The 16,187-nt window shown below is 42.8% G+C and overlaps 1 protein-coding gene across 3 annotated transcripts in view; it reads left to right on the forward strand.

Annotated features, from left to right (window-relative positions):
- cdk2ap1 (cyclin dependent kinase 2 associated protein 1) overlaps positions 1-16,187 on the forward strand; it is a 23,920-nt gene continuing 7,733 nt past the window's right edge. For 2 of the 3 annotated variants that reach the window (XM_087999832.1, XM_043692634.2), the window contains exons 1-3: positions 1-118; positions 7,324-7,424; positions 13,885-14,011. In XM_087999832.1, the coding sequence (XP_087855958.1) occupies positions 73-118; positions 7,324-7,424; positions 13,885-14,011 (274 nt within the window). In that variant the 5' untranslated portion in view covers positions 1-72. The remainder of the gene's footprint in view (positions 119-7,323; positions 7,425-13,884; positions 14,012-16,187) is intronic. The other variant, XM_087999833.1, reaches the window with a different exon arrangement.

A 16,187-nucleotide genomic window follows, 5' to 3' on the forward strand; every position in this document is an offset into this window, starting at 1 on the left:
CAATCTGTCATACCCGGATGTTAGGGCCGGAGGACTTTTGGCGCCATCTTCAGCGGCCTGAGCCGGTTGGGAATGAGCAGCAAAGCGAGCGTCGGGCCTGGACTCTCTGTCAGTCAGGGTAAGGTCTAAACCTGGTTTGATGAAGAGATTCCCAATTTGGTCTCAATTAGTGCGATAAACCTGAAATATTATTGAAGGAATGTTCAGTTTGCTCCCAACAGCATTAATACCGGCGGGATGGGGATAGGAGGCGGAGGAAGACGGAGTTCAAAGGGGGAAATGGGGGGGAATAAAGGGGAAAGGGAGAATGGCGGTTTAATCCAAATAATCCCTTTTCCTATTAAGCAGTTTTATTGAGTTTATCCCAATGATTACTGAATTCCTGGTTATTCTTAATCAGTTAATACAAAATTAGCAGTTATAGTTGGAATCTTGGACTTATTTCAATCAGTCGTGAATAAGAGATTTCTGGTTTCACAGGCTAAAATAAGTTATATTGACGAGATTTGTTTGTTTTTTAAACCGGTTCAGATTGTTACTGAATGTGCTTCAGGAGTCACTTATTTTAAAAATCTAGTTTGGAATAAAATGAGCTGTTTGTTCTTTTCTTTAATGTCACAGCTAAACTCTGATTTCTCACCTGGTGTTTTGCTGCAGCATTTGTCTGAATTGTAAAATGATCTGGAATGTTCTGTAATGACATCACACCACTGAATGGCAGCATCAAACTGAGGGGATGGGGAAACAGCAAAGATGCTGTTGCTGTCTACTGAGTCTTGGGTGCTTTTGTGCAGGCTGCAGTGATATGAACTCCTATCCTTACTGTAATGCAAAGCTTCTCCATCTCAGCCTACCCTTCATCTTTACCAGTAAGGTATGGTGTTTAAAAAGGGAAGTAATATGCTTGTAAGATAGGGTTCAGATGAGATCTAATGGAATAGTGCCACGGCTGATGGAGCTTAGTTCTGTGGAGAAACTGGGGAAGTTGATGTCTTCTCCCCAGAGCAGAGAAAGTGGTTTTTAATTGAGGCATTCTAAATTACAAAGTTTTAATGAGAATTAAGTAGGAAATTTGTTTTTATTGGATGTAACCTCAAATCTGATAGAACCATTTTAGATTGGCAAAAAAAGTGGAAGCCAATTTTTTTTAATGGGTCAGAATGATCTTGCTGGAAGCATGGTGAAAGCAAGTTCAATATTCACTTTCAAACAGAATTGGATAAATAATCGAGTTGTAGAATTATTGTGGTGCAGGAGACCATTGCAACCCATTGTGCCTCCGATGGCTCTATTATCTCGAGCTGATCTCATGCCTTCCCTCCCCCATCCCTACTATTACTATCCAAATAACTAGCCAGTGCTCCCTTGATTGGTCAATTGAACCTGTCTTCTCTACATTTCCAAGCAATGCATTCCAAATCCTAACAACTGACTGTGGGGAAACAAATCTCTCTCAGCCTTGCTTCATTTGCACATAACTTTAAACCTTTGCCCTGTTATTCTTCTTCCTTTTGTATTCAGAAACAATGTCATCCTATCTATTATACTCTGCCTGCTTGAAATGCTCTGTCTAAGCCTCCTTTTCTCTAGGGAGAATAGTTCCAAATCTTTCATCTATCTTTGTAATTGAAGCTTCTCTTCTCCAGAGCTGCTATTGTTAACCTGTTCTGCATTCTCCAACACATTTGCATCTTTCCTGTAAATGTAGTGCTCACAATTTCCACAGTATTCCAGCTGAGATCCAATCAGAATATTGTATGAGTTTAACATAATTTTCTTGCTCTTGTATTCTATGTCTAATTAATAAAAACAAGAACACTTTTATTTACTATTCTCTCCACCTATCTTGCCATCTTCAATGATCTGTATACTCCAAGACCCTCTGCTCCGGCACCTCCTTTAGAACTCCAGCCCCTATTTTAGATAGTTCTTCTGATCAAAGTACATCATCACCTCACACTTGAAACAGTTGAAATGTTATGAACAAAGACAAGGCATGGAGCAAATTTGACAGCTCTGATAAAGAGCCAACTTTGGCATCGTGGGTTGAATGACCAATTGTGCTATTGTATTTGTGCTCAAATTGTCTACTTTGAGAAATATTGGAATATCCTCACTTGACCCTCATCATGCCATTGTTACTTCCAGACTCGATTATTCTGATGCACTCTTGACTGGTGTTCTGTATTTTATCCTGTTTAATCTTGTTTTCAAATACCTCTGTGGCCTTGCATCTCCTTGTCTCCATAATCTCTTGCAGCCTGAAACAGTACAAGATTTCTGTGCTTCTCCAATTCTGGCATCTTTTAGGCACTCCTGCATGAGATGCCGTGCCTTCAGATGCCTAATTTGTTTTACGTAAAGCCTTATTTTCCTCCTTCAAGGCACTTCTTAAAATTTACTTACTTTTATGTTCAATAAAATAAATGAGGATATTATGCTTCAGTTGTACAGCATGATGGTGAGATTACATCTTGAATACTGTGTACAATTATCGTCTCCTTATTTAAAGAAGAATGTGAATGTACTGGAAGAGGTTTACTACACTGATATGAAAATGTCAACTTCTGAGAAAACGTTGGAATTGTTTGCATTGGAGTTTAGAATAGGGAGGGGTGACTTGATTAAAGTGTATAAAATCCTGAATGGGTTCGGAAAGGATGTTTCCCCTTGTGGCTCAGATCAGAACTGGGAGAATACTTAAAATTAGGGATCATCCTTTTAGAACAGAGATTAGAATTCTGAGGAGCTTTGAGACTTTGGAGCTCATTGCTGCAGAAGGCAGTGGAGATGGGATCGTTGAATGCTTAAGATGGAGGTAGGTTTGTAATTAGGCAAAAAAAAACAAAAGTCATTGGAAGTTGATGAGAATGTGGAACTTGGAGCACAAATAGATCAACCATGATCATCAATGAATGGATGAGCAGGCTCGAGGAGCTGATTGGGATACTTCATTTAATTTCCATGTTTGTAAGCTTTTGATTGTCTGAATTGGTGGCGGACATTTTTGGACCATTAGACCTTGTACCATAAGCCCGTATGGCTCACTCATTTCACATGCCTTGGGCTATTTTATGATTTTGCTACTGCTGTTTAAAACTAATTTGGTGTTGAAGCACTGGCTGCCACTGACAACCTTTCCAGGTTGGATTGGGTCATTACTATATTGGTTGAGCTGACTCTGATGATTTCTACTCTGTATCCCATGCTATCTGTAGATGGGCAGGGTTGTGATCTTATGGCTAACTTTGGCCCTATGGATAACAGTTGAAGTTTGACAAACATGATGAGAAATGATGCTGAGTTTACATCAACACCAGATCGACTCGCTGGCAGTAAAAGCAGATTGCTAAACAGGCAAATGGCAGATTCTAAAGGTTATTTGACCTCGGGTTGCAAAAAAGAGGCAAAATAAGGCTACAAGAGAACCATGGAAACAGACAAATAATTCAGAACGATGAGGGCCTTGTGCAAAGGAGGCAAGGCATTGCTTGAGACTGACCATTGTGAAGAGAAGAAAGACCCTGGGTTATAGAGCTGTACAGCACGAAAACAGACCCTTCGGTCCAACTTGTCAGTGCCGACCAGATCTCCCAACTCAATCTTGTCCCACTTGCCAACACCAGGCCCATATCCCTCCAGACTCTTCCTATTCATATACCTATTCAGCTGCTGTTTAAATGTTGCAATTGTACTAGCCTCCACCACTTCCTCTTGCAGCTCATTCCATATGCATACCATCCTCTGCATGAATATGTTGCCCCTTAGGTCTCTTTTATATCTTCCCCTCTCACACTAAATCTCTGCCCTCTAGTTCTGGACTCCCCACCCCCCCCACCCCACCCCCCCCACCCCAGGGAAAAGACTTTGTCTATTCATCCTATCCATGCCCCTCATGATTTTATAAACCTCTATAAGGTCACCCCTCAGCTTCCGACCCTCCATGGAAAACAGCCCCTGCCTAATAAACCTCTCCCTATAGCTCAAATCTTCCAACCCTGGCAACATCCTTGTAAATCTTTTCTGAACCCTTTCAAGTTTCACAACATCCTTCCAATAGGAAGGAGACCAGAACTGCATGCAATATTCCAAAAGTGGCCTAACCAATGTCCTGTACAGCGGCAACATGACCTCCCAACATTCATACTCAATACTCTGACCAATAAAGGAAAGCATACCAAATGATGCCTTCACTCTCCTAACTACTTGCGACTCCACTTTCAAGGAGGTATGAACCTGCACTCCAAGGTCTCTTTGTTCAGCAATACTCGCTCGAACCTTGCCATTAAGTATATTTGCTAAGATTTGCTTTCCCAAAGTTTGCACGTTCTCCCCGTGTCTGCGTGGGTTTCCTCCGGGTGCTCCGGTTTCCTCCCACAGTCCAAAGATGTGCAGGTCAGGTAAATTGGCCATGCTAAATTGCCCATAGTGTTAGGTAAGGGGTAAATGCAGGGGTATGGGTGGGTTGCGCTTCGGCGGGGCGGTGTGGACTTGTTGGGCCAAAGGGCCTGTTTCCACACTGTAAGTAATCTAATCTAATCAAAATGCAGCCCTTCATATTTATCTGAATTAAACTCCATCTGCCACTTCTCGGCCCATTGGCTGATCTGATCAAGATCTCATTGTAATGTGAGGTAACCTTCGCTGTCCACTATACCTCAAATTTTGGTGCCATCTGCAAACTTACTAACTCTTATGCTCACATCCAAAATGTAATGAACCCAGCACTGATCCTTGTGGCACTCCACTGGTCACAAGCCTCCTGTCTGAAAAACAACCCTCCACTACCACCTTCTGTCTTCTACCTTTGAGCCAGTTCTGTATCCAAATGGCTAGTTCTCCCATGAGATCTCACCTTGCTAACCAGCCTCCCGTGGGGAACCTTGTCGAACGCCTTACTGAAGTCCATATAGGTCATGTCCACTGCTCTGCCCTCATCAATCCTCTTTGTTACTTCCTCAAAAAAAAACCTCAATCAAGTTTGTGAGACATGATTTCCCATGCTCAAAGCCATGTTGAGTATCCATAATCAGTCTGCCTTTCCAAATACATGTACATCCTATCCCTCAGGATTCCCTCCAACAACTTGCCCACTACCGAGGTCAAGCTCACTGGTCTGTTGTTCCCTGGCTTGTCCTTACCACCCTTCTTAAACAATGGCACCATGTTAGCCAACCTCCAGTCTTCTGGAACCTTACCTGTGACTACTGATGGAACAAGTATCTCAGCAAGAGGCCAAGCAATCGCTTCCCTAGCTTCCCACAGAATTCTAGGGTACATCTGATCAGGTCCTGGGGATTTATCCACCTTTATGCGTTTCAAGACATCCAGCACTTCCTCCTCTGTAATATGGACATTTTTCAAGGTGTAACCATCTATTTCCCTACATTCTGTCTTCCATGTCCTTTTCCACAGTAAATGCTGATGCAAAATACTCATTTAGCATCTCCCCCATCTTGTGCGGCTCCACACAAAGGCCGCCTTGCTGATCTTTGAGTGGCCCTATTCTCTCCCCAGTTATCCTTTTATCCTTAGTGTATTTGTAAAAATCCTTTGGATTCTCCTTAACTCTATTTGCCAAAGCTATCTCCTGTCCCCTTTGTCGTCTTGATTTTCCTCTTAAGTATACTCCTACTGCCTTTATATTTTTCTTAGATTCAGTCCTCAATCTCTCCTGTCTATACCTGACATATGCTTTTCTTAACCAAACTCTCAATTTCTTTAGTCATCCAGCACTCCCTGCACTTACCAGCCTTTCCTTTCACCCAAACAGGAATATACTGTCTCTGGACTCGTTATCTCATTTCTGAAGCCTTCTCATTTTCCAGTCATTCCTTTACCTGTGAACATCTGCCCCCAATCAGCTTTTGAAAGTTCTTGTCTAAAACCATCAAAATTGGCCTTTCTCCAAATCAGAACATCAACTTTTAGATCCAGTCTTTTCTGTCACTATTTTGAGGAGAAAGTGAGGTCTGCAGATGCTGGAGATCAAAGTTGAAACTTTATTGCTGGAACAGCACAGCAGGTCAGGCAGCATCCAGGGAACAGGAGATTCGACGTTTCGGGCACAGGCCCTTCTTCAGGAAGATTCCTGAAGGGCCTGTGCCCGAAACGTCGAATCTCCTGTTCCCTGGATGCTGCCTGACCTGCTGTGCTGTTCCAGCAATAAAGTTGTCACTATTTTGAAACTAATAGAATTATGGTTGCTGGCCCCAAAGTGTTCCCCCACTGACACCTCAGTCACCTGTCCTGTCTTATTTCTCAAGAGTAGGTCAAGTTTTACACCTTCTCTCGTAGATACATCCATATACTGAATCAGAAGATTAACTTCACAAGAACAGACTTGTGGGAATGAACCTGGCCAGTTCACCACATATAGGTGGTTTCTAGATTCTAGTCAAACAGTTAGATAATGTGGTGATTATGGGTTTACTAAAAACTAAAATGTTACTAATAAGAGGAAATTGTATTAGATTATAATTTCCTTTATCTGTCATGAAATTCAAGACCCTAATGGGAAAAGGGTCAGTGCAGTTTTTAAAGTTTAAATTTAACAGTCTGAAGCCTACCTTGATTCTGGTTATCTTTTACGATAGCTTTGAAAATGGAAGTAACAAGAGTTCGTGTGTCCCCTTAAAAATAACTGACTTTTCATTAATTCATTGTAGTCTTCAGTGTGTCACGTTGAAATGGCAGGAATAGCGCATGGCCAAATGTGTGCCCAGTTGCCTCTTGTGAGGACTATTTGAGACAGTATATGATCTATCATTTTAATACAGTACCAGTGTGCTCAAAATGCAGGTGTTATTAAACCGGTGTTTATGGTTGTATCCTGCTTTCAGTCAGAAAATGGGTTGTATCGTCACTTTGACTGATCTCCTGAAGATACCACACCAGACTTGGACGCCAGGTCAAGGATCATCTGATCTGCTACTTTTCCTCAATGTGTGTGCATTCTCACAACAGGTGTCACTGAACAGCATTTTTAACCCTGAGTACTCAATGTTTTTCATGGTCTTCCTCTTCAACTGAGGGTATTGGATCTGAAAGTTTTGCACTTCCTGCTGCCTGTTGCAGTCAGACTGGTTTGTAGCCAGGATTTGGTTTGGCTGTTTCCTTTCCCAGCTAACTTGTGCAGAGTTGGACCTATGGATATACTGGCTTGCTTTGAAACTGTGGCATATTCAATAGAATGCCTGGGGTCATAGAGCTTTTTCTCTTTGTAGTATAATGTGATGAACAACTTGAGCTGTTTGTGAACAAAAAGCTGAAAGTTCAGAGTGTACAAACTAATGCATCGTAATACAAATTTTCCTCCAACAGTTGGAAGTGTTCCATCTCCTTCAACAAGTATGGGGAGCTCAGTGCAGTCATTTAGGCCACTGATCAATGACTATGGACCACCCTCTATGGGTTATTTACAGGTATGGTAAAATATATATTTGCATCACCGGGTACAGTTATACAATGGTTAGGACCATTAACCACTTGGTCATAGGTTCATATCCCAAATAGAGATATGATATAATCATTTCTTGACAGCCCATAAAACACCAGATTTAAACAGCTGCCCCTATTAAATTGCTGAAGAATCTCTCAGTCCCTCTGCCTGAATACTGTATCTAATTCCCCCTCCAAAATGAAGGCGCGTGCCAAGTGCTCATTTCACGTGCCAAGTGCTAATTTCACACCCCACTGATGTCCTCTGGTTCTATCCACAGATTGGTCCCTAATATGCCTATTCTTCCTCTGGTTATCCTTTTCCCCTTGACATGAAATATCTTAGGATTTTTCCTAATCTTACCTGCTGATCATAGTGATAGAGATGTACAGCATGGAAACAGACCCTTCGGTCCAACCCGTCCATGGTGACCTAATGGAACAACCCAATCTAGTCCCACCTTCCAGTACCTGGCCCATATCCCTCCAAACCCTTCCTATTCATATACCCATCCAAATGCCTCTTAAATGTTGCAATTGTTACCAGCCTCCACCACTTCCTCTGACACCTCATTCTATACCCGTACCACCCTCTGAGAAAATGTTGCCCCTTAGGTCTCTTTTTTTTAATATCTTTTCCCCCCTCACCCTAAACCTATGCCGTCTAGTTCTGGACTCCACGACCCCAGGGAAAAGACTTTGCCTTTTTACCCTATCCATGCCCCTCATAATTTTGTAAACCTCTATAAGGTCACTCCTCAGCCTCTGACGCTCCAGGGAAAACAGCCCCAGCCTGTTCAGTCTCTCCCATAGCTCAAATCCTCCAACCCTGGCAACATCCTTGTAAATCTTTTCTGAACCCTTTCAAATTTCACAACGTATTTCCGATAGGAAGGAGAGCATAATTGCACACAATATTCCAGCCAATGTCCTGTACAGCCGCAACATGACCTCCCAACTCCTGTACTCCATACTCTGACCAATAAAGGAAAGCTTACCAAATGCTGCCTTCACTATCCTATCTACCAGCAACTCCACTTTTCAAGGAGCTATGAAGCTGCACTCCAAGGTCTCTTTGTTCAGCAACACTCCCTAAGACCTTACCATTAAGTGTATATGTCCTGCTAAGATTTGCTTTCCCAAAAATCAGCGCCTTGCATTTATCTGAATTAAACTCCATCTGCCACTTCTCAGCCCATTGGCCCATCTGGTCAAGATCCTGTTGTAATGTGAGGTAACCTTCTTCGCTGTCCACTACACCTCCACTTTTGGTGTCATCTGCAAACTTACTAATTGTACCTCATGCTCGCATCCAAATCATTTATGTAAATGACAAAAAGTAGAGGACCCAGCACCGATCCTTGTGGCACTCCACTGGTCGCAGGCCTCCAGTCTGAAAAAAAAACCCTCCACCACCACCCTCTTTTACCTTTGAGCCAGTTCTGTATCCAAATAGCTCGTTCTCCCTGTATTCAGTGAGATCTTACCTTGTTAACCAGTCTCCCATGGGGAACTTGTCGAACGCCTTACTGAAGTCCATATAGATCACATCTACTGCTCTGCCCTCATCAATCTTCTTTGTTACTTCTTCAAAAAACTCAATCAAGTTTGTGAGACATGATTTCCTATGCACAAAGCCATGTTAACTATCCCGAATCAGTCCTTGCCTTTCCAAATACATGTACGTCCTGTCCCTCAGGATTCCCTCCAATAGCTTGCCCACCATTGATGTTTTCTCTTGTCCTTTCTTTGCTGTCTGAATTTCTTTAAGTTCACCCCTACACTTTTAGTTCTCCTTTATATCACTTGTGCAATGCCCATGTCCCATGAATGAATTTTTTTTTAAAAAGAATCTCCATTGAATTACTGTGTTTGAACCTGTTAAAAACCTTTCTTTTTCTTTTGCCCTTATCTAGTCCTGAATATTCCTAAAAATCCGAATTCTTTGGGCATGTTATTCGTAAATTTCACCCTGTTCGTAATTTTTATTAATGACTTGGATGAGGGAGTCGAAGGGTGGGTCAGTAAATTTGCAGATGATACGAAGATTGGTGGAGTTGTGGATAGTGAGGAGGGTTCTTGTCAGCTGCAAAGGGACTTGGATATGATGAAGAGCTGGGCTGAGGAGTGGCAGATGGAGTTCAACCCTGCCAAGTGTGAGGTTGTCCATTTTGGAAAGACAAATAAGAATGCGGAATACAGGGTTAACGGTAGGGTTCTTAGTGAGGTGGAGGAACAGAGGGATCTTGGGTCTATGTTCATAGGTCTTTGAAAGTTGCCACTCAGGTCGATAGAGCTTGTAAGAAGGTTTATGGTGTATTAGCGTTCATTAGCAAAGGGATTGAATTCAAGAGTCGTGAAGTGATGTTGTGATGCAACTGTACAGGACTTTGGTTAGGCCACATTTGGAGTACTGTGTGCAGTTCTGGTCGCCTCACTTTAGGAAAGATGTGGAAGCTGGAGAGGGTGCAGAGAAGATTTGCCTGGAATGGAGAATAGGTCGTACGAGGATAAGTTGAGAGTGCTAGGCCTTTTCTCGTTGGAACGGCGAAGGATGAGGGGTGACTTGATAGAGGTTTATAAGATGATCAGAGGAATAGATAGAGTAGACAGTCAGAAACTTTTTTTCCATGGGTACAACAGAGTGTTACAAGGGGACATAAATTTAAGGTGAAGGGTGGAAGGTATAGGGGAGATGTCAGGGGTGGGTTCTTTACCCAGAGAGTGGTGGGGGCATGGAATGCGCTGCCTGTGGGAGTGGTAGAGTCAGAATCTTTGGTGACCTTTAAGCAGCAATTGGATAGGTACATGGATGGGTGCTTAAGCTAGGACAAATGTCCGGCACAACATCGTGGGCCGAAGGGCCTGTTCTGTGCTGTATTGTTCTATGTTCTAAAGCAAACGTTGGTCCTATGTTTCCCCCAGTACCTTTTTGAACTCTTTTCCCCCCCCCCCCCCCCATTGTTCTGTAGATTTGCCAAGAAGCAGTTATTCTTTCTCTACACTGGCCAGATTCAGCCTTATTTAATTAAATCTGTCTTCTCCAACCACCCCTACCCCAATTCAAAATTTTGTTTTTGCAGACCGTTGTTTTCCTTTCCAAACTGAAAACACATATTGTTGCCGCTGTCAATAAAATGCAGATTGTCTCTTTCACTCTGCCATTTTGAACACCTGTCTGCCATCTTGAACACCCATCTGGCATGGTGCCCCAGAATTATGTCCAGTTCTGTCCCTAGTTGGTCCTTCTATATGTTGATATTAAAAACTGTCCTGAATACATTTTCAAGAAATTTGTCCCCTCTAAGCTGTTTTTGCTGGGTTGATCCCAGTTGATGTTGGAGAAGTTGAGATTTCCTTTATTATAAGTACTGGCTATAATTAGACTTATTGTTTTTGTGCACCTCAGGGAATAGTCTGTGTATTTGCTCTATTGCCCACTGGCTGGATGGTCTACAGTATACTCCAAAAAGTGTCTCCCCTTTTTGTTTTTGTGATCAACCCACAAACCTCATTTGAAGACTCTGCTGGGATAGCATCCCTCCTCACAGCACAACTGACTCCTTAATTAATATTGGACACCACTGTCTCTTTTCTCCCCCCTCCTTTCTTGCCTGAAACGTCTGTACCCAATGAAACCATAAGTTTTGTCATGTGTACTTAAGAACAGAAGTACATGAGTACAGTGAAAAGTGTACATTGACACCCTTCCTGGTACCATCTTTGATACAAAATAGAAAAATGAAGAAATACTGTTAAAAGTTCAACAGTCTTAAGTGCTTAGCTATGCTGGGCTCGCATTCTGTAGAGGGCTGGACCTCTTCTGTATTGGCCCATATAGGAGTAGGATTAGACCATTAGGCACATCGTGACTGCTGTGCCATTTGATTGTAGCTGATATGTTTCTCAACCCCATTCTCCTGCCTTCTCCCTGTAACAGTTGATCCCCTTACCAGTCAAGAACCTAGTTATCTTTGTCTTGCATTCACCCAATGACTTGACCTTCACAGCCTTCTGTGGCAATGAGTACCAGAGATTCACTATACTTTGGCTGAAGAAACTCCTTCTCATCTCAGTTTTAAAAGGTTATCCCTTCCCTAAGGTCCTAGTCTCTCCTACTAGTTTAACCATTTTCTTTTATGTCCATGTTATCCAGGTCTCTTAGTACTCCATGAATTTCAATGAGATACTCCCATCATCCTTCTGAACTCCATCCCAGTGTGTTGAGTTGCTATTCCTCTGCCACCCCGCAACCATGTTTTTGATGACAACAATATCACAATTCCATGTGTCAATCCACACCCATAACTAATTTGTCTTCCCTATAATACTGCTGGCATTAGAGGCCATCCAACTTCGCCTTACTCCCTTGAGACCCATGGCTAAACTCTGTCTTGGTTCCTTTACTGTATTATGCTGTGTTCCTAATATACTAACACTGTATCTCCTTCCCCCTGCTGAACTAGTTTAAATTCTTCCCAACAGTACCAGCAGACCTACCCCCAAGGATGTTGGTCCCATCCTGATTCGGGTACAGACTATCTTACTTATACAGGTTCTACCTTCCCCAGCAATGGTCTCAAATGATCTAGGAATCTAAAACGCTCCCTCCTGCACCAATTTCTGAGTCACACATTAATCTGCCCTGTTCTATTTCTGTACTCATTAGCAAGTGGCACCAACAGTAATCCCAAAGATTGAATTCTTTGCAGTCCTGCTCTTTAGTCTACTATCTAGCTCCCTGGATTCTTGATGCACAACCTCATCCCTCACTCTACCTATATCTTTACTTGCAGTGTATGTCATGATCTCTGCCTTATTACCATCTTGTTTCAGGATGTCTTGCAACTGCTCAGTGACATCCCTTCGAGATCCATAAGTTTTATTGACTAATTTGTCCCTCGTGAAAGTGATGACAAATTTTTTATTCCCATTCGCACCTTGCTTAACCATGTCTTTGAGATATTTATAGTGTCCTTCGACATGAAGACAATGCAAATTTTGGTTTAAATTCTGTTCCCTTTTATCAGTTATCCAGTTGCATCCTCAACTTGTGCAACTCTTTTTGTCGAATCCATAAGTGTGGAAGAAGGCCGTTCAGCCCATCAACTCTACACCAATCCTCTGAAGAGCATCCCTCCCTACCCAAATCCTATCCTATTCCTGTAACCCTGCATTCCCCATTGCTAATCCACCTAGCCTGCACACTGGACAATTTAACATTGCCAATCCACTATACTGCAGATCTTTTTAATCTACTGGTAGAAGCTCTTGCTGTTTGTGAAAGTATGATTTGATTAGATTAGATTAGATTACTTTACAGTGTGGAAACAGGCCCTTCGGCCCAACAAGTCCACACCGACCCGCCGAAGCGTAACCCACCCATACCCCTACATTTACCCCTTACCCAACACTACGGGCAATTTAGCATGGCCAATTCACCTTCCCTGTACATCTTTGGACTGTGGGAGGAAACCGGAGCACCCGGAGGAAACCCACGCAGACACGGGGAGAACGTGCAAACTCCACACAGTCAGTCGCCTGAGGCGGGAATTGAACCCGGATCTCTGGCGCTGCGAGGCAGCAGTGCTAACCACTGTGCCACCGTGCCGCCCATAAAGGTTTGGAGGTGCCAGTGTTGGACTGGGGTGTACAAAGCTTAAAAATCGCACAACACAACATGGTTGTGACAACCACCTGATGAAGGCGTAGTGCTCTGAAAGCTAGTGCTTCCAAATAAACCTGTTGGACCAAACCTGGTTTTGTTAATTTTAACTTTGTGAAAGTAAATTGCCAAGAAATATAGAAACAATCAATTTTTAATATTCAGTGCAGTTAGTTTTTGTAATGTTGCCATTTCTTCTATATGCAATATTCTGCTCTCCTTGTCATTCTGGCCTGTGGCCACAGAATCTTTTCCATCTAGATTTGAGATCAACAGTATGTGCTAGTGGGACCTAGACAAATCCTCCATTTAATGCACAGGTTGGAGTTGGTAACTGTCCTTCCAGATATCACTGATGTCAACAATCAGTCCTCTACCCTCAAAATCAGACAGGAGGAAATGGAAAATCTGGCACTTAGACTCTCCCTGATTGAGAAGCAATTGTTGCTGTAGATCTGGAAATCTTGTTCACTTCCTTCTCCAAAGCAGCCAATCTGTGATGATGATTGGTGGAATCAAACAAAAGGAGAACAATCCCAGCTGCATTACACCGTTTGTAATTTGCACTGAGACATGATTCGACTTTCTAGTTCCCAGTTTATAAAAACTGACTTGTCAACAACTCTTAAGATGCTTTCCAGAGATGTGCCAAACAACATCTTGTTGTAATTCTATGACATAAATGCAAGTTGATGTTTCCTACTGGTCATTGCTACTAAGTATACTGAACTTTCAATGTGATTTGTACATTTCTCAACTTACTTTTTTTTCTTCTTTAGGGAATGAGTAGTAATCAGGCACCACAGAGTAAATATGCGGAGCTACTTACTATAATTGAAGAGCTAGGGAAAGACATCCGACCAACTTATGCTGGCAGTAAAAGTGCAATGGAGCGATTAAAACGTGGTATATATCAGAACAATTTTCTTGTCTTTATAATTGAATAATGTGCTATTTCTAATCTTCCAGTTGTGTGACCAAGTGAGTAGTTTTTTCACAATTTTTTTTTAATGGATTGTAAAGTTTTCCACCTGAAACGGTGGATCGGTCACTGCACGGTACACAGTGGTGTGATTATGCCACTTGCATAATTTGAGAGAGACAGAGTTCAGATGCCACCAACATGAAAATTTTAAAGTCTGAATATAAGGCGACTGGTGCTGGTGGTGTTAACCACAGAGATTTCTATTATTGTAAAAACCTAACTGGTTCACTGTCACAACAACTACTTGCATTCCTGTTGTACCTTAATAGAACATAGAACAATACAGCACGGAACAGGCCCTTCGGCCCACGATGTTATGCCGAACATTTGTCCTAGCTTAAGCACCCATCCATGCACCTATCCAATTGCTGCTTAAAAGTCACCAAAGATTCTGACTCTACCACTCCCACAGGCAGCGCATTCCATGCCCCCACCACTCTCTGGGTAAAGAACCCACCCCTGACATCTCCCCTATACCTTCCACCCTTCACCTTAAATTTATGTCACCTTGTAACACTCTGTTGCACCCGGGGAAAAAGTTTCTGACTGTCTACTCTATCTATTCCTCTGATCTTCTTATAAACCTCTATCAAGTCACCCCTCATCCTTCACCGTTTCAACGAGAAAAGGCCTAGCACTCTCAACCTATCCTCGTACGACCTATTCTCCATTCCAGGCAACATCCTGGTAAATCTTCTCTGCACCCTCTCCAAAGCTTCCACATCTTTCCTAAGGTGAGGCGACCAGAACTGCACACAGTACTCCAAATGTGGCCTAACCAAAGTTCTGTACAGTTGCAACATCACTTCACGACTCTTGAATTCAATCCCTCTGCTAATGAACGCTAATACACCATAGGCATTCTTACAAGCTCTATCCACCTGAGTGGCAACTTTCAAAGATCTATGAACATAGACCCCAAGATCCCTCTGTTCCTCCATCTCACTAAGAACCCTACCGTTAACCCTGTATTCCGCATTCTTATTTGTCTTTCCAAAATGGACAACCTCACACTTGGCAGGGTTGAACTCCATCTGCCACTCCTCAGCCCAGCTCTTCATCATATCTAAGTCTCTTTGCAGCCGACAACAGCCCTCCTCACTACCCACAACTCCACTTGTAACTGGGCTCCAGGCTGAATATTTGCCATCTACCACCACTCTCTGACTTCGACCGGTTAGCCAGTTTTCTATCCAATTGGCCAAATTTCCCTCTATCCCATGCCTCCTGACTTTCCGCATATGCCTACCATGGGGAACCTTATCAAATGCCTTACTAAAATCCATGTATACTACATCCACTGCTCTACCCTCATCCACATGCTTGGTCACCTCCTCAAAGAATTCAATAAGACTTGTAAGGCAAGACCTACCCTTCACAAATCTGTGCTGGCTGTTCCTAATCAAGCAGTGTCTTTCCAGATACTCACAAATCCTATCCCTCATACCCTTTCCATTACTTTGCCTACCACCGAAGTAAGACTAACTGGCCTGTAATTCCAGGGGTTATCCCTATTCCCTTTTTTGAACAGGGGCACAACATTCGCCACTCTTCAGTCCCCTGGTACCACCCCCGTTGACAGTGAAGACGAAAAGATCATTGCCAACGGTACTGCAATTACCTCTCTTGCTTCCCACATAATCCTAGGATTTATCCCGTCAGGCCCGGGGCACTTGTCTATCCTCAAGTTGTTCAAAATGTCCAACACATCTTCCTTCCTAACAAGTATCTCCTCTAGCTTACCAGTCCGTTTCACACTCTCCTCTTCAACAATATGGTCCCTCTCGTTCGTAAATACTGAAGAAAAGTACTCATTCAAGATCTCTCCTATCTCTTCCGACTCAATACACAGTCTCCCACTACTGTGCTTGATCGGACCTATCCTTGTTCTCGTCATTCTCATGTTTCTCACATACGCATAAAATGCCTTGGGGTTATCCTTGATCCTGTCCGCCAAAGATTTTTCATGCCCTCTCTTAGCTCTCCTAATCCCTTTCTTCAGGTCCCTTCTGGCTATCCTGTATCCCTCCACTGCTCAGTCTGAACCCTGTTTCCTCAACCTTATGTAAGCCGCCTCCTTCCTCTTTACAAGACATT

Source organism: Chiloscyllium plagiosum, unplaced genomic scaffold, assembly GCF_037043375.1.
Source record: "Chiloscyllium plagiosum isolate Xiang-an unplaced genomic scaffold, Cpla_swu_hap1 HiC_scaffold_24, whole genome shotgun sequence".
NCBI classification, from domain to species: Eukaryota; Metazoa; Chordata; class Chondrichthyes; order Orectolobiformes; family Hemiscylliidae; genus Chiloscyllium; species Chiloscyllium plagiosum.